This window comes from Perissodus microlepis, chromosome 5 (genome assembly GCF_051167445.1).
Source record: "Perissodus microlepis isolate ML-2025 ecotype Zambia chromosome 5, ASM5116744v1, whole genome shotgun sequence".
Lineage (NCBI taxonomy): Eukaryota > Metazoa > Chordata > Actinopteri > Cichliformes > Cichlidae > Perissodus > Perissodus microlepis.
In genome coordinates, this window is record NC_140465.1 from 32594937 (window position 1) to 32614616 (window position 19680).

A 19680-nucleotide genomic window follows, 5' to 3' on the forward strand; every position below is an offset into this window, starting at 1 on the left:
TTAGGTGAGTAAATCAGTGTCTTGTGTATCCAGCAGGTAGGTAGACCAAGATGTCATGTGTATGAGTGTGTGAAGTCATTTTAATCAGTGCAAATCCAGGGTGTTATTTAGGGATGTAAGTAAAGGTCAATAACAATGCTGCTGCCTAAAAATACTACAGCACAGACAGTGAATGTAATAGTGTGTTTTACATGTGAATGCAAACTGTTTTTCAGCTGGGAATTTACCAAGTTTTTTCTTAAAAGTACTATTTATCATTGTATAAGTATGTAATTGTAAATTTTACTGATATAACATTGCATACTTTACAATAATAATTTAGTAATGAAGGCTTAAAATCTCTGGCTCGTCTATCACTGGACATTTTCTCTTCTCGTCCTATGTCATAGACAAACATAGGCCAGCTGTTTGTCCTTCAGTTATGTCATACCTGGCCTTAGGGCCATACTATGATCCTCATTACATGTAACCCTGTCTTTCTTTACCACAGGACAAGCTATTTTACAGTGACAACTCCATAACAAATTGCTTTACAGGGAGCAGGTGATGGTGGCGATAACATTCATCATCCAGGCCTCCCTCTACCCCGTCTCGCTTTGAGCCAGCTCCAGCTGTGGTCTTTAAGGGGCTCAATATGGGGGCTTGAGCTCCTATTCTCAGCTCGTGTCGTGGCCCGGGATAATTTTGGATGGAGAAAATGAGATCAAGAAAAGAAAAGGAACAGGAGAATGAGAAAGTGACTGGGCCACTGCAACCACAGATGAGTGTGTAGATCGTAATGATTACAACATTTTGGGGGGTCCAATGCTGTCACTCATCGTCGATACAGACGATAAAATGAACGGCCAGACAGTTGTACTGTGCTTTCTTGGAACACGTCTGACTCCAAGATGAGAAGGCTGTAAATTTGTGGTTTAGCTCCTGACAGGTTATGCGCTCCCTCCTTGACCTCCGTTTCATCATCTCATTCACACGACATGACACTGCAACCATATGCCTTGTCTGAAATTGTAATAAAGCATGCCAGGGAGAGGCATGTGCTGTCAGCAATCATTTTTCAAGTTCAAGTTCATTTATTTATATATAGTGAAATAGAGTGTATATTTTGCAGAGTGTGCAGTATCTAGCCCAGTTAATCTGACTACCAAGTTGGTCCCTGAATATCAGTTCAGTAGGCTGATATTTTGCCTTTGTGGCTTAACATCGGTAAAACTGCATAACCCTGCTGAAAACTTACTTTAGAAGTTATCATACCTAGACTACAAAACAATGTAACTGATATTTATTTTGCTAAATACCAAGATTTTCAGGGTCCTCACATAATGTTTTCAATTACTGACTATTTCTTGAACTCTGCGCCCTGCTGCTGCAGGCAGCAGTGGTGTATGAAACAGAGTGAGCAGCCAGCATGGATGAGCTGTGACCCCTCACAGCTCATCAACCTGAGCCCGTGTTTATGGAGGCGGAGAAGGATGGGGCTTTGCTGTGTCTGTGCATGTCTGTGTTAGAAGTGGAGTACAGCTATGCTGTCCTACACTGGAATGTTAATTAGGTGAACTGAAAAAAAAAGAGAGGTGACCTGTCCTGTTAACCGCCCACTGCTTTGCCCGCAACCAGGAGGGTAATTTAGTGTATCAAAAGAGCTGAGTCAGCGAGTGTTCACTGTTAGGACACTTGGACTCAGACTAAGAATGTGATCGAGTCAGAGAGAATGCACACCTTGTCAATTTATTAGTCTGCTGCTTCTCCTCTTTCTGTATTTTGTGTGGACTTATAATAAAATAAAAGGTTAATAAAAGGTCATCGCCGCAATCTAGCTTCTCTCTCTTAACTGACTCTCTTAACAAGGAGCACAAAAACCAACCAGCTGAGTTAATTCAAAGATCTCATATTCATTTTTGAAATGAAACAAAAGCAAAATATAAAAATCCTCTTCTCAGTACACCCTTCCTTCAATCTAAGATATATTTCCATAAGATATGGGTGCTTCTTGCTCTGACAAAAATTTTTAAAAAAGAAGCAAATAATACACTAACCTAATATCTTATGTTAATGGATTCACTCTCATTGTCAGCACAGAACTTACTTGATAAATTTTGCATGTAAGGCCTTCACGCAGCTGTTTCTGTCATTTCTAATGCATGTAGAGAAATAACTATTTTTCAGTCTGTAAAATTACAAACAGATGCACAGATAAACACACTTGTTTTTTACAGGTATATTTATGTAAACGTACAATATAGAAATTGATTTAAAAATCTGACTCCATTCACAACTCAGCGTTTCCCTGCCTGAGCAAAGGCACCTGTGGCTTCTTATCAAGCACTGACCTCTGGTGGACACTGTTTGGCAGTACAATATTGAAAACATAAAAAGAAGCCACAACGTTTAAAATTACCTGTGTAATATTGTATGATATGAAGTTAAGTCCAGTAATTATATTCACTGTGATGGACTGTGTTGGATTGTTAGACTATGTTTTTCAGAGTTGATTTGATGCAATGTTTGCTTGCTCTCAAGCACATCATTCCCAAAACAAAACAACATTTTTTCCTCTTTTCCTGCTCAAGACAACACACTCACGTTTCTTCAAGACAACAGAACAACAGAGCAAATAACAGAATGGTCAAAAAGATAACAGACATAAAGATGCACTGATACAGACGAGTGTCTTATGGGAAATAGACATTTTAAACTCTGTTTATTAAAATAGTTTAATCGGACTAAAGGTTTGCTACATGCTCTGTCAACACAGACAGCAGCTTGTAAATGTAATTTTGAAACAGTTGACCCCTTGGTGCACAGTCACGCGAGCTGCCTGACACTGAGATGTTGGGAGCGGATCCTCAGGGTTTGGCAGGGTGGGGCCTGTATGCATGAAGCCTGATTGGATTGGGATCTCAGGGATTTAGAGGTCAGGTCAGCACCTTGGGCTCAATGTCATTTTTCTCAAGCTGTTCCTGAACAATTTTTGCAACAACTGCTTTTTTAAGAGGTGCTTCATGTTTTATGTACTGCTTTATGTTGCAGCGCATGTCCAATTTTGCCAATTTTTTTGTTTTATATAGTATCCATTCACTACTTTGTTTGGTATACCGGTGCCGGTGCTAATTAATGCAAATATAAGTATAAACAGCCAATAACATGGCAACAACCTCGTGCATGTAGACATGGTCAGTACAGCTTGCTGAAGTTCAAACTGAGCATCAGAATGAGGAAGAAAGGTGATTTGAGGGAGTTTGAATGGTTACAATTTCCCACACATGCATCTCTAGGGTTTTCAGATAATTGGCTGGGGAAAAAAAGAAAGAAATATCTGTTACATCCAAGGTATGTAGAAAAGCATTCTCTGGTTGCACAGCGCGTCACATCTTGAAGCAGAAGGGCTATGGCATTAGAGGGCCACTGCATGCAACACTCCTGTTACATGCTAACCACAGGAAACTGAGATTACAATTCACACTGTGGCTAACCCAAATTGTACAGTAGAAGACTGGGAAAAAATTGCCTGGTCTGATGAGTCCCAATTTGTACTGCAGCATTTGGATGGTACGGTCAGAGTTTGGCTTAACCAACTAACTCTCTGCCGTTGTCTTTACGCTGTCTAGACTCTACTGACTCCTTTAAAAAGCAGCTGAAGACATTTTTATACAAACGGGCTTTTAATTAATTTTAACTTGTATGTCTGATCTTATTGTAAAGCACTTTGTGATTTTTATCTGTGAAATGTGCTATATAAATAAATTTTACTTACTTACTTACCAACATGAAAGAATGGACCGTCCTGTCTTGTATCAATAGTTCAGGCGACCGGTGGTGGTGCAAGGGTGTAGGGGTTATTTTCTTGGTACACTTTGGACTCCATAATACCCACAGGCTATAGTTGTTTCTTAAGTAAATCTGACCTCACTGGTTTTTCCTTATCAAAAGTGAGGAATTAATACGATTTATCATATATATATAACACCAAACTGAATGTCCGTTTTTATGTTATTTAAACAAGTTATTGGCAATAATACCTAAAACACTATAATTCCTGTAGGAGGGCTAATAAACAGATGAATGCATGACAAAAATTTAGGATATATTTATTAAAGATGCCACTTTCCAGCCTAAAAAAAAAGTACTGTAAAAAATATAATTAAAAACAGAGGAATACCCAGCATGGCAGGATGCGATATTAATCAAAGCTATGATTGGCTACATTTTTTTCTTATAGTGATTTGTTATAAATGACAAAGACATGATGATCAGAACAGTTTTTACAACAGCACCTGCATATAACCATCAGAGTCTACATAGTTATTGTAACTACATCATTAAATTAATAGAGAACAAAACATGACATGACATTACGGCACTAATCAGATTATTTGTTGTGTTAAAATAAGATGCAGTAATAAGTAAGGACTACTGGGTTTTTAATTTAAAAAAAAGAACACTAGTGCAAACTAAAATGACTCTGTAGCCTACACTGGTCAAAGGTTGAGTTACTGGTGATTATTCTTACAATAAAAAGCGACATACTTGAGACAAAATAAATGGAAAGACACTATTAAAAAATTATACATCGTAACAACATAATATGCACCTTATGAAACTTAAACTCAGCTGTAATTGTTCATTACTACCAGCTCTTCATCTACTTCCTACAATAGTGCCCTCACACGTATTTCAAATAAATCTAATAAATACAAACAGCATAACAGTGTTTGAGGGGTCATTTGTTTAAAAAAAGGACATGATAAAACTCTGGTTATATACAAGCCTATATCTTATTATGAAATGTGGATGTTGCCACAAGCAGATCGGTTAATTAGATGAAACCACCATGTCCAGTTCTTTAACTCCTTCCTGGCTGGAGGTGAGGCCACAGCTTCCTGCGAGGGGGCTATCAGAGAAATGGCTGGGAGACCTGGGCACTGCAGCTGGAGAAGAAGGGGACTGGGCTAGACCAGGCTTCTTAGGAGGGATTGGTGGAGGGTTGCCCCGCTCTGCCCTGGGAATGGTGGGCGATTTTATTCCTTGGGGAACCATCCCTGCAGCCCTTCCAATGATTGGAGACAAAGGTGCTGCCAGGCTGCGGTAGTCTGTACCAAAGGGTGAGTTGTTCGATGTGGCGAGCTTCGCTGTAGCACTTTGCTGGGCGGTGGTGAAACGTGACAGGACTTGAGTAACTGTGCTGCGGGCAATCTGCTTGACCGGGCTGGCCTCTGGCGATGAGGTGACGGCCGCAGGAGAGGGGTCCTTCGGCAAGAGAGGAAGAGCAGGCTGCACAGCCTGGGACTGCGGCTCTGGGTCAGGGGTACCCTGAAACTTGTGGCGAGCAGCATGGAAACGTTGATTGATCCCGGCTTGGTAGGGAGACTGAAAGCTTTCTTGATTTGGGCTGGTTGGTGGCCGTTTGGCAAGAACGGGTGAGGCGCAGGGGGAGGAACAAGGAAGAGTTGGAGAAACAGCAGTGGAGGGAGAGAACGATGTTTGGGTCTGAATTGGAGGATTTTCATTTCCATTCTGTGGGCCATGATGCCCGTTAGTCTCTGCTGGACAATGATGACCGTTTGCCTGTGAAGGTGGCTTGTTTCTGTCCTCCTCTATGTCCTCAACCTTAACAGAGTCTACTAATGACTTTCCCGGAGGAACGTTTGTGGCCCACTCCTTTTCTCCTGGCTCAGTTGGAGCTGTAATGGCTCCTCTAGTTTCCTTCATTGTGTTCACTTCCTCCAGCTTCCTCTTGAGCTCTTCTACCTGATTACAAGAAAAATAAAAAGATGCATTTTTAAGCAGAAATGTGACTCTGCACTAAGATTCCCCTGCTGTAGTAAGATTATATGAAATTAGAAATTTTGCCAAATGTGCATCCTCCATAGTGATGACTGTGTGCAAACCTGATGCTGTAGCTGACAACAGTGAGCTTCCTCCTTCTTCAGTCGTGAGCGGAGCTGTTCACGCTCTGTGTCAAACTCAGCCAGCTGCTCCTCCACTCTCGCCTCCATCCTCAGAGCTTTTGTCCTCTCATCCTCCAGTTCTTTTCTAAGAGACTGACAAGTCTCTTTTTCCTACATCAGAAAAAGAAAATCAAAAATCGAATATGCCTAAGCACATACAGGTGCTAGGCAATGATGGGGTTCCAAATGTTTTTATACCTTTTCGAGTTTACGGCTCAGTTCGCTCAGTCGGTGTCCCTCCTCCAGAGCTCTGGCACTGGCCCACTTGCACTCTTTGGCCAAAGCACAGGAGAGCTGTTTGTGCTGAGCCCGCTCTTCCTCTAACTGGTCAGTAATGCGACGCTGTTCTTTCTCCAGCCGGCGGACCTGACTCCTCTCAAATTCCAGCTAGCAACACAGAGAAGAAAAAATAAATTTAAAAAAAATCTGAAAATACACTGATTTTCATAAACACACTATGGCTGCTTAAACATCTGAAAATTACTGATTTAGCACATTTTGGACAAATATTTGATGAGTCATCAGTGAGAAGGCACCTGTTGTTGTAAGCGCTCCCTCTCCTTTTCCAGGATATAAGTGACATCATCTCCCTCCGCTGTATCCTCTGCATGCTTCCTCTTTTCCTCCTCCAGGTCTGCAATGACCTGAAAGAAACACAGCAGGGAGACAAAATCTGAGTTTGGCCTGCTAAAAAATAACATTAATACTGATTATCTCTAAAACAGTTAAACAAGTTAAATGGCGCAGCGGCCTCCTGGCCTGGTGGGCTTTGGAGGTACTGCATATGCGGTATTTTACAGAAAAATATAATCTTTTCAATATGCAACTTTTTTAGTTATAAATAAATAATAAACAACAGTAAATATAATAAATAATATAAATATAAATCATTTGACTGAATATTTGCATTATGAAAAGTCACAAAAACTCCTAAAAAGCAATTTTAAAAACCCTCTTTATTCACAGTGCATTACAAGCCAGCACTTCACTGGCTACTGCCTCATTTATGTTTTCTTTCTCAAACGCTGAGGATTACTTTTAACTTTTTTTTAAACTTTTTTTACATTTTGAACTTTTTACCAACGCTTCTGATTAAGGACGACACGTCCACCCACCCTTCTGTGCCTGCTCTCAGCTGCAGCCAGCTGGGCCAGCATCTTCTCCTGCATTCTCCTGCAGTGGCTCACCACCAGTTTGAGGACCACTAGAGGGTTGGAGGTGGAGGAAGAACAGCCAGCCTCTTTGTCCTGGCCCCCCACAGCCTCACTGTCTCTCTGCAAAGCCTGGAAGGGGTCACTGAGGTTGTACCTTCCATAGCGCTCCTGAATGAATAGCTCTTTACGCTGTGCCTGCAGGGGGGGCGGAGAGAGAGAGAGAGGAGTCAGCCTTTTTCCACACAATGTTTGTAACAGGGCTGTAGCAACTGTATCAGTTTTCTGGCTTCTCAGACTGATCAGAATCTTAGCCATTATTGCCTTTTTAGAATGGAGGGCAACGAAACTTGGTACACGTTCTAGAGCTTGATGTGTTTTTTGGGGGAAAATAATAATGACTTCTAAAGAGTAGAAAACTGTAGAGTAGAAAAAAAGGCATTTATATGAAACATTATAATTAATATATTATATATACACCCATATATATATATATATATATACACACACACACACGCACATACATACATACATTTTAATTATAATGTTTCATATAAATGCCTTTTTTTTTCTTTTACACTGGTCTTTAGCAAAAGCTGACTTATGAAGGACTTTAAAAGTTTTTCTGTGGCATTGGCTGCTGTTTTAGTTATTTTAGTACTTGAACCTGATCATTTTCGACAAATTCTTTTCTGTTTCTTAACCCACTTGACACTAACCCATCTTATCTTAATGACTTTGTAGTACCATATCACCCTATTAGAGCACTTCGCTCTCGCACTGCAGGCCTACTTGTTGTTCCCAGAGTATTTAAAAGTAGAATGGGAGGCAGAGCCTTCAGTTTTAAGGCCCCTCTTCTGTGGAACCAGCTTCCAGTTTGGATTCGGGAGACAGAAACTATCTCTACTTTTAAGATTAGGCTTTAAACTTTCCTTTTTGCTAAAGCATATAGTTAGGGCTGGACCAGGTGACCCTGAATCCTCCCTTAGTTATGCTGCAATAGACGTAGGCTGCCGGGGGATTCCCATGATGCATTGAGTTTTTCCTTTCCAGTCACCTTTCTCACTCACTATGTGTTGATAGACCTCTGCATTGAATCATATCTGTTATTAATCTCTGTCTCTCTTCCACAGCATGTCTTTCATCCTGTCTTCCTTCTCTCACCCCAACCGGTCGCAGCAGATGGCCGCCCCTCCCTGAGCCTGGTTCTGCCGGAGGTTTCTTCCTGTTAAAAGGGAGTTTTTCCTTCCCACTGTTGCCAAAGTGCTTGCTCATAGGGGGTCATATGATTGTTGGGTTTTTCTCTGTATCTATGAAGCGCCTTGAGGCAACTTTTGTTGTGATTTGGCGCTATATAAATAAAATTTAATTGAATTGAATTAACCTATGAATCATTCCAAGGGAACCTAACTGAAGTAATGAGCCAGTGCTCCATGTATGCACAACAGACAAATTAACAAAGAACCAATTTTAAATTGTATCTTTAGGCCCTCCATTATTAGCAGACTGTCACAAAAACACAAACATTTGTTACCACCTCTTTAAATGAATATGCAAAAAATGCCAAAGATAACAGTTTTACAGGCATAAAACTGTGTTTTTGTTCCAACAATATTAACGATATTAACCAAAGAGTTATTATCAGAAAATGTAGCATATCTCAGGTTTTCGTGCAGTGTTTCCTTTAAAGATTTGTGGAGACTGAACGATTGGATGACAAAGAAAGAAGCAACAGGCCTAAAAAACTATCTACACCAAATATCTGAAAGTCATGTCCTTAAGACATTTGGAGGAAGAAAAAAAAGACAAGAGACCTGACACATAATCTAAGAGACGCATCTGGCCTTTAAGTTGATCCATCTATTGTTCACCGAAGTCTCATCAGAAAAGTCTCAAAGGAAAGGTGGCTGTCAAGAAACCATTTTTAAGGAAGAGAAGCAGGGAGAAAAGATTGAAACACTAGTGGCAACAGGTCTTTTGAAGTGATGAATCCAACTTGAACTTGATATGCATACAGGACGTACAGAGTATAGATTATTCTTTATAAGTTATTCTTTAACTGTCCAGGCATGTATTTAACAGGAGTCATTAACCTACTGTGAAGATAATATCTGACTCTGCACCGCTGTATCGTAAGATATTCACTTGACCCTGAGCACTATTTCTGCATTATATGATATTGGATGACACATATGACAACACCAGAATATGTATGATAGCCAATTTTATCAGCTGACATCTTTCTTTTGTGTTCATGAACGGTTTCTTAAGCTCTCCAATAGACCCACCATGGGGTTGATGTTCATCTAGTACCATCATCACGTCAAAATAGTTCTGTTTATGAATAAATACTTGCAAAATTGAATGAATATTAATCTTGGTGCATTTTACCTGGTTGCGTCAAAATGCCTCAGTACTAAAGAACAATCTCATGAACAGAATTCCACTCTAGTATATAATGCTTCTCTTGGTCGGTAAAAAAGATATCTTATCTCAATTAATTTAAACAGACAGTATCAATCCACAGCACAGAGTGTGATTATGAAATGATTTAATAGCTTTAATCTCTGGCAGCTATGACATTAACACATGCTGCTATCTCTTCCCTTCCATGAAAAGAGGAAATCAAACGCCGTTTTCAGCACACCATGATTATCATTTCTAATACTGATGGTGAAGATGTAAAGAAGCAGTACTTAGGGGAAGAGAGAAAAAGAGAGATGGAGAAGGAGATGTTTAAAAAACAAAATAAGAAAAAACGCTAACAGGAAAAAGAGCAACAGATGGTCCGCGTGTCGGTCTATCTTTAGCAGGACAGCTGCACTAGACTGGGCCTCGGCCAAGGCAGACCTGTTCTGTTTAACTCATGACAAAGGAGGAACAATAGCAGCAAGACATTTCAGGTTTAGAAGATGTCTTTAGGCCTGCCCTGAAGAGGTACTCCAGAGGGAGGTAGAGAGAGAAAGCAGGTGAAAAAGAGAGAGTGGGAGAGGAGGGCTGTAGCAGAGCCGGCAGTGTCTTAGTGAGGTTTCAACAAAAGAGGATGAAGAGATTAAAGAGAGCGGTATCAGCTCTGGCAGGGTGAGGACAGAGCTCCTGATGACTGATACCAAGATTACTTGAAAGGTTTAAAGTGTTGTCAAAGTGTGGAAAGGCCTGCAGAGCAATATTCATCCATTCTTCTACAAAACCTGTAAAAAAGCAAAATAAGTAATTAAAATCTTTGCATCTTGCTGCAGTTCATTGGTAGCATTTATTAAGGAGTCCCGTGGTATAAAAAACCCACTGTGGCTGACAGATCAGCCATCATGGTGGATAACTACCGAGCTAAATAAATTGACTATTGCATGAGCACATCATAAGCTTCCTCGGGCAGAATATAATTGATACAAAAGTGCCATTAGCCATTAGTAGTTGTGGAGAGATTCTGACATAAATGAAATTTCACAAGACAAAATAGACATTTGCTAATCAAGCGGGGAGAAAACGTGAGCTGAAAAACACCAAGATCCTTTATAATACTGTACTCAATTCTATAGAACTAAAATGACAGTGTCAGATCAAACTAACTGCTTTTAGGAAGTTCTTCAAGTTCACTTAGTTGTTTCCAGAAAAACACCGGGAGTGTTCACCAGTGGCTTTAGACAGAAAATCAAAGTTCAAACATGATTTCACGAGAGATCAGAAGCTTTACGGCTATCGTTTTCTCAATCCTCAATGTTGGCTCATTTGGCACAAAGCGAGCAGGACAAGGCTGCGAGGCTTCGCAGCTGTTATTTGATCTAGTCCGCTGAGGACGGTGTGAAGGCGGATCAAACAGAATGGAGGGTGAAACAGGAAAACACGGGTTGCCCGAGAGAATTCAAAAATGCCTCTCAAATGTGGGCACTATCGAAAGCCCAATCACCATTCAGGAACTCAGAAGCAGACTTTTGTGCTATGCAGGACATCTACTCTGTTGTTCTTGTACCGACTATGTTATAGGGAGCATATAATGTTTATACTGGGGCTAAAAATAACATACCATCACCTAATTTTAAAGAGAAGTCTGAAAAGCGAAATCTGTCTGCAGCCCACTCCTGTTCCCGTCAGTGACTGTCTGCTCTGATGTGTCACTTTACAGGCCAAGACTAAAAAACCTTATATGGGAGTTTCCATTCTTGCCTAAGTCTGTCATATAAAATGACACTTAAAGGGAAAATAAGACTAGATTTATAAGTCATTCCTTACAGAGGAGAAAGCCACTTAGAAACATATACATAACTAAAAAAAAGTTTTCATTTCTTTCCTTGTTTATGTCTAATTATTCAGCCTGCACTGTTTACACTTTCATATACGTGGATAACGGGCCTTTAAATTGTCAGGATTTTTTTTTTTTGATAAATTCACAGCACCCCCTCGTTACACAAATGTTTACTCATAAACACAGACTGTGCTTCTCTCTCTCCCTCCACAGCCCTTCAGTGCACAGACAGATGTGTACTTCCTCAGCACAGAGAGAGTTTGTTTTCCTCTGCATCGCTTCTCTGTAAAGGGAAAAAAACCCAATTTCTCATGCTACTTCATACTTAGCGCCCACACCTACCAGAGTATTCATCGCATCATACAGTACATGTACAACACCCATAAACACTCAGGGCATGGTTGTTATGCATCACAGTCTAGTTTCATTATTTACGCCTTTGTCAGTTGGCAACAGTTCCTGGCAACCTGTGGGTGCTTTTTCTTGGGAAGCTGTCTTTTTGCCATGGCTACGTTGGTTCAAATCCAGCTTATCTTTTGCTGACATATGCCTCAAGTCTTTCTGCTATGCAGTGTTAGTGACAAGATTGATAAAATAAAAAGTTATGAATAACTTTCCACCCTGGAATCCTGTATACTGTATGTCAGGTGTTGTTAATGCATGTCATTAGCATTCTATGGTAAGGAAAAGGATCTAAAACCACTATCCATCACTGAAGTGCAAAATATGTTATGTTATCTGATAGCAAATCTAATCAGCTGATGCATCGCAGCCCAACAAACAAAAGTGCTCTTTCCTATTTCAGCACCTAAACACAGCACAAGGTAAGATTTTGAAGTAGCTTCATTTGGAAGCTCCTGTCTGCCACACCATGTGAACCTGACAGTTAATTAAAGGCTAATTTCCATATTTGAGTCCCTTTTGAACATAAAGACTCATATTCCTTTCCCAAACCAAAAGGACTACTGGATCACTGCAGGGTTTTGTGTGCCAAATATAAGCGTTGCCAGAGACTCACTTCCTTTTGAAAGCCACAGTGTGAGCAGCTGCAAAAGTGAGTCACAAGGGGAAAAATGCAGCAGATAGTTAGAATGCCACTGATAGTTCTGCATAATTAAATATAGAGTACCACAGAAGAAACACGCCATTAACCTCACATCCTGTACTTGCCGTACAATACAATGTCCTGTAGAAAATCACTGATAAAAGATTTGAAAAACACAGAGAAAGTAGACAACAGATGAAACTTGACAGTTTTTATACTTTTAAAAGTAAATATGTGAAGAGTTTATCATGCATGTGATACAGTTTATCTGTGTCTGTTTTATTACTATGGAAAATTGTGTTAAAGCTAAACACCTCTCACATGACGGTGACAGTGTGGCACTGACACATCAGATAAAACCAACATGAGTGGCCTTACTTCTCCAATTACTGCTGGCAGACTTGCTAATATCTGCAACAAGCAATGGATACAAGTTACTCTTATAAAGTACAAATATTAGACAAACTTTAGACAAAATTTTGTTGCAATCTATCCACAGTGGACAAGCAAAAGCCCAAAATGTCAACCTCATTTATGTAGACAGAATTAGAGAATTAAATGCCTGAGAACTTTGCACATAACTTTTGGGTGTTTTTTTGTTTTCTATGACAGTCCCTTCAATGGCACTACAACATTTTACTAACAGACAAACTGCCATTCATAAATCCATGCAACAACAATGGAAGATCTGGTTATGGGGGTGCTATTTCTCTGATAACAATCCGCTTTTCATGTTAGGACGAGACCCAAGGTGCCATGTTTCAAGAGCAGAACAAGAGAAAGGTATGAACTTGTGTTTTCACTTTAGCAAACTCATTTAGAAAAACTAGAACCCTGCAGCGCTGGATGATTAAAAATCCTAACTGCATATGACTGGAATTAAAGGCTGCTGTGACTAATACTGATTTTTTTCCTTGAAAAAACAAATTTTTTTTACCCATAACTTAGTGATCGCATAATTATTAAAGTACCATAAAACTGTCTCACTGGTCCAACTGAAGGGATGAATGGGTTAAGAATTTGTGTAGATGAGGGCAGCATAGCCATATTCACTTCAAGCTCCCTCCAGTTAAGGCCAATGTTTATTTGTTCACTCCTACTCTGGCTCACAGTGAGTCATCAGGCACCCAGTGTGCTGTAACTCTTCTTGCCTTAGATGGCCAGATCCCTGAGGAGATGTAGGAATGTGGTCTAGACACAACACATGAACATTCAGCAGTGTTCCACAAGCTGCCTCCTCTCAAGTTTGTTCTTTCAATGGCACATTTTACAACACGAAAATGACTAGAATTCCAAGTGTGTAAGGGCTGTAAGACGCAAACATTACTGGCAGGAATGAAGTATGCAAAGCATTAAAAAACATTTGAAAATGGCAAAGCCATCTTTTGCAGAAATGTTGCATCATGAAGTTGCTTAACCGCTATTTATCATGCATTTGTGATTTTGCGTCAAAACAACACTTATTATTACATTTAAAAAATATATCTAAATAAAATACAATACAATAGATCCTTAATATAACATAAAAATTTACAGAAAGCATGAGAAAGCACGTGAGCCTGCTGGTACAGCAAAAGGACACAGAATGAGGAAAAATAGCCCGCCAATCCTTTAATTGAAAGGATTGGCCAGCGTAAGGCATTTTAACGTCTGAGCTGGTGGCTCTGCGTCAAACTGACAGTCTAAACTCTGCAACAGCTAGTTCAAAGTGAGTGCATGTGCACTGTTCACTGGTTCATCTATTCACTCCAGCTTATGGTATACGTAAACAATGCCCGGAAAGATTTAGTCTATTCTCTCAGACACAGAGAGTAGTTCTCAGATTAGGCAAACTCAGAGAAATTTTAGCTTAACGGTCACAGAAAATAGCCTTGTGCAGCACACTGTATGCTACTAAAAATCTAGATCAGCGGTCCCCAACCTTTTTTGTGCCACGGACCGGTTTATGCCCGACAATATTTTCATGGACCGGCCTTTAAGGTGTCGCGGATAAATACAACAAAATAAAACTTGTACCGGTACCGAAAAAAAGAAAATTTATTCATAACACACGTGAAAAGACCCAGGAAAACCGAGTAAACGATAAAAACGATAACAAAATAACGCTGAAAACCGATAAAAACCCTGAAAACTATACATTTCACACCCTTGCCTCAACTCTCGCGGCCCGGTACCAAACGACTCACGGACCGGTACCGGTCCAAGGCCCGGGGGTTGGGGACCGCTGATCTAGATGACATGCAAGGAGAAATGTTTTGTAGGCTACATATAACTCTTTACTTGGGCTACCACTTATGTACCTTATCTAATGGACAAATCCCTCTCTCCTCTTTTGAAAGATGATTTGCTGATAAATAAATAAATGAGATACTGGATGGATATATCAGGGTATGCTTTGGAGTGCTTCTCTTCCTATCTGTCTTTACCATCCTTTTCAGAGGCCACTTCTAAGGTCAGATTCTCTTCCATTCATCCTGCCTACAGCGTACCACAAAGTCCTGATCTTTCCTTTTTCTGTTACATCTCCTCCCTCTTCACCACATTTTGATCACTTTTAAGGATATTTCTTATCACTTCTACACAGATGACATTCTGCTGTTTAACTCTTTTAAGGCATAAGATATTTCTAATGTTATGATCTTGCATATGTGCTTAGAATTCTATTAAAAGTTGGATGGCTGATGACAATTTTCTCCAACTTAATGAAGAAAGAACAGAAGTTCTTGATTGTGCGCTGGACAGAATGTGTCTAAAGTAAGGGAAACTCTAGATTTCCTTGTCACTATCGCTGAATTTTCATTTAGGAACCGTGGGGTAACTTTTGACTCCTTTTTCACTCTGGGATTCTCGCATTCATTTCTGTTTTGCTCTTAGTTTTATCGCTTAAGAAATATTGCCAAGTTGAGTTCCATTGTGTCATGCTCTGAACTGGAAATTGTTATTCATGCTTATATTTCATAACATCTGGATTAGTGTAATTCATTGCTCACTTGTCTTAACAAAGCTTCCCTGGAACGTCTGCAGGTTATGCAGGACACCAGCGGGAGGCTTTTGATTACGTCTTCTAAGTATTAGCATATCACATCATTGGTAGTTCATTTGCAATGGCTCCCCATTAACGTCACTCCACTTTAAGATTCTGATTTTGACTTTTAGGGGTCTGCACAGACAAGCATGAGAATAAATTAGTGAAGTTTTACTTGGAGTTCATTTGTAGGATAAGAGACTCACTGCAGAGCCAGCTCATTATATCAGTTCATTATTTAATTGTACTTGAAGTACTTGCTCATGCTAATCAGCTTTTGCTAATCTGATGAAAGCGTTAATGTTTAAAGATCGTTCAGGTAAAGACTGAACTAAAAATGCACTCACATTTTTTGTTACAACCTAATGTGGATCAAGTCCTCCTGTCTGTAGTAGAAAGATTTTAGTAGGAATTTTTCTAATTAACAAACAAAGACAGGGGGAAATGGAAATGTGTCACACCCCAACTACGTATCTATAGATTAGTATCTAGAGCCTTGAACAGTGGTTATTATAATGGGTTTATAGTTATAACATTATTCTGGATGAAGATTTCTAATGCATGAACGCTGTGGTAATATGCGTGCTACTCCTCGTGTTTCCACATCTCTACACCAAGGTCAAAAGTGAAAACTTAGCATGATCCAAGATCCATAATATCCAAATTAATGGATAAATACACCGGTTAGAAATAAAACCAAAATGATCCTTTAAGCAGACAGTATAAATGAACAGCGATGGCTGCATGCAGGAGTTATTTGAGATATTTCTATGGATAAATTAATTGCTGCTGTGAAAGCCTGTCATTGCTGAATTCATTCTGAACACTGATTTACTGCCAAAACCACGAGCGTTGAATAGCCACTTTTCAGCCTCGGTTTGAATGTTTCACATTAAAAAGACATTTTGTGCAGAGAATTTATAATAACACAACAACGTTCCCAGCTCTGATGACGGGTACCTTTAGGGCTTCAATGACAAGATCCCGGGCCTCCAGCTCTCCCTCCAGGATGCTGAAAAGCATCAGCAACTCTGGCTTGCTCAGACTCTCCATGTTCAGTTTGGACTGTGAAGGCAAGACATAAAAAGAGAAAGCCTGTTTTTTGTTGCTCATTGTGATTTATACATTGCGTAATTATTACTCTACTACTGAAGAAAAATCACATGGAAAGTATTAATCTTGCTTTTTCCCCATAACAATACTGCAGTTACTCGGTCTTTCATTTCATTGTTAAATAAAGCTTAATGTTTTCCAATTCTCCCAAAATCAGAGATCCAGTCAGCCATCTGATCTAACCCACTGATTTATGAGCTTTCTGTGGATTAGTGGTGATTATATTGGGATAGGGTCATTTTACAAAGCAGACTTAGTGTGCAAAACATATACAAAATCTTTTCGGTCTTATATTTGAGGAAACCCGATCATTAGTTTGGATATAGCTTAAAGGTACAGTGACTTTCTCTAGTAAAATGCAATAAATATTTAGCAACAGCGCAATTTCTGTGTTTCTAAGGTTGCTCACTAACATGGATGTGTTGATCAGAGCACACGGATCTCAAATAAGAGACCGTAACTAGAGACCGGATAATCTCAGAGTAACTTAACTTTCACGTGTAAAAGATAACATCACTTTGTTTCCCAGCTGTGTGTTCCCATCATAATTGGACATTATGGCAGTTGGTTATTTTTTTGTTGTTAAAGTTATGTGGTCTCTTTGTAGTGTCTCTGTTCTCACAGCTGTGTTGGTACTGCTGACAAGCCCTGCGGTGTCCACATCTCAAACATCCAACCACGCTCTGCCCAAGTGAATGCAAGCAGGCCTCTCTTTGAAATGAGATCAAAGCTGTTGATGGCACCGCACTGACGATCCTTTATAGACGAGAATCATCACGTGGGACGTCTGGGATGGATGAACACTCCACCAACTGACTACTTAATAACAGTCATGCACGCTCAAGCTTGAATAACTGAAATATTCTTTCTGTTAAGTGGCTGAAGCATCTAAAAAAAGCTGTCACCAGACTGTGATCAACACCTGACCAAGCATTCGCTCTGAACTGAGCAGTCTGTGGTCACCACACCATCCCGCATCACAAAGTCATCACGAGATATCTTAAAAAAAGGGGAAAAAAAAGCCATAATATTTCCCAGTCCTCTACAGCGCAAGTTGCACAGAAGCCTGAAGATGAATAGCATTCTTGAAACCTTAGCATTTACACGACGCCTAACAGGAGAACAAGTATGCAGAAATTGAAACGAAATGACCCTGCTGAACTGCATTTACCGTCTACAGCAGCGTCCTCTCACAAAGAAGGCACAGTGTTTTAGTTGTGCCGTTAGAAGAACTCATGGCCTGTGGCCTAACCACAAGGGTAAAAAGCTAATTAAACTACAGCACACACATCTCCCTCAGTTTTGGTTTACAGGCCCGCTTGCTAATTTCACAGGCCACCATAATCACTGTGAGAAGTGTGTGCACTGTGTTATGAGAAGAGTCTGGACCAACAGGAGCCTGCATGTGCCACTGTACTTTTCTAGACCCTCAACATTTTAAAATTGTTCTGCCTAATCCCCCTGAGCTACAGTTGGCAATTATTAGTGTATACAAACAAAGGGTGGTAGCATGGGAAATGCAAATATTCCCACAAGTTCTCCTTGCTCTACTTCCGATGACGAAAGCCCTGTGTCCATAATCTTTTTATCCGTGGTTGTTTTAAGCCAGGTCAGCCATGTGCCTCGTCTGCAACACTGTAAACTTGTTAAAACACACAGTTACTTTCGCTGCAAACAAACATTGGAGCAAAGAGGCCTTTGTTTTGTATCTTCTTGTGTTTTTGTATGTAGTATAAGGGGCGAAAAAACCCTCTTTCACCCTAGTACAGCCAAAGTCCTTTAAATACCCCCCTTTTTTCTTCTTTTTTTTTTAAATCCAAGAAGGATTTCTAAGCTTCCAAATCCTAGTTGGATTGCAACAACAGTCATACTGACACTATCCAAAGTATGCCAGACAGCAATTTATTTTACATGAAACTATACGAAGCCAGATCAAAAGCCACTCAACCTCATCTGACAGATGATTTCATACTTAGTCAAAGATAAAAGTTTCGCATAGATTCCTATTTGCAGTCTGAAACCACACAAACTAACGTGAGATGGAGGTCAGCTAGAGGGAAATAATGGAGGTCAGCTAGAGGGAAATAAAGCTCGAGAGGTCTCCTGAATTTCCTGCAGCATGTCTAGATACTAAATTGGATTTGTTAGCCAACCTAATTTCTGCACAGGCCACTTAGCTTCCTTCCTCACTTAGCTTCCTCCCTACATGCGGTGATATAGTTTTAAAATAAGAACTACATCGAGTTAAGCAGCTGTGTGTTGTAAGACCGGCGTATGCTCTTCTGTGATTTAAGAGTCGTTTAACAACTGGAGCCGCTGCAACAGAGAGCAGCATTATCAAAGATCAGTCGGTCATCTGAAGCTCAAGATGATGATGACGAGCTGAAAAGTCGTTTGTTTTGTTTTTTAGGAAAAATATTTAGTCTTAAACTTTTTTTCACAAATGGAAACACGTCAAACGGCTCGGCCTGTACCCTCTCTGCTGAAGCTTTATGTTTTTTTTTTTCTTTTTTCCCTTCTTTAGACAAAAAGTCTCGGTGCAAAACTGCAAACTATCATGTACAACTTCACACCGCAAACACAGAAAACGCTGTCAGCGTGACTTCTTACCTTCATGAGGCCCTCGGAGGTCTTTGAGAACTCCAGCATGAACTTTTCTCCTGTCAGAAGATTTCTTTCACTTGATTTGCGTCTTCTGATCCCGTCGCAGCGGAACCCTGGACGGCCAAGAAGCGTCCTGAACGACGGCCGAGCTAGCCAATTGGCGTGAACGGCCGCTGAGCCCTGACCAATGAGAGGCGAGATTATGCGGGAATGGGCAGACTCTGTGACGATCTACTTCTTGGTTTTTGGTTGGACTTCTTTGTTTAGTATTTCTCGAGTTCCTCCTCTGTCTTTACTCTGGTGTGTCTTACAACCATGCAAACCATGCGAACGTCTTTACACGTGGTTTACTTTTAGACAGTCACGAAGTGACTTTGTATCTCTGGCATATCGCGCTTTTGTGTAGTAGAGTTTTTGTTGTCCTCTCCTCGAAATAAGCGTGTAATATTTCCCCAGGTAAATCGTGGACATTGATGTGGTTCCGCTTATAATAGTTATGTCCTTCAAAAAATACAGAATATCTTTATTTCAGTACTGTTATACCACAGTAG

General features: G+C 40.2%; 1 protein-coding gene across 1 annotated transcript; it reads right to left on the reverse strand.

Moving 5' to 3' along the window:
* Window positions 1–4072: 4072 nt before the first annotated feature.
* Window positions 4073–19254, reverse strand: LOC146387664 (CTTNBP2 N-terminal-like protein). Its single transcript, XM_084929439.1, has 7 exons — window positions 19136–19254; window positions 16373–16477; window positions 7064–7297; window positions 6485–6592; window positions 6147–6335; window positions 5889–6059; window positions 4073–5748 (listed from the first exon to the last, which is right to left on the reverse strand). The coding sequence occupies exons 1-7, from the start codon at window positions 19172–19174 to the stop codon at window positions 4813–4815; spliced, it is 1782 nt and encodes a 593-aa protein (XP_084785565.1). The 5' UTR covers window positions 19175–19254; the 3' UTR covers window positions 4073–4812.
* Between the last annotated feature and the right edge of the window lie 426 nt (window positions 19255–19680).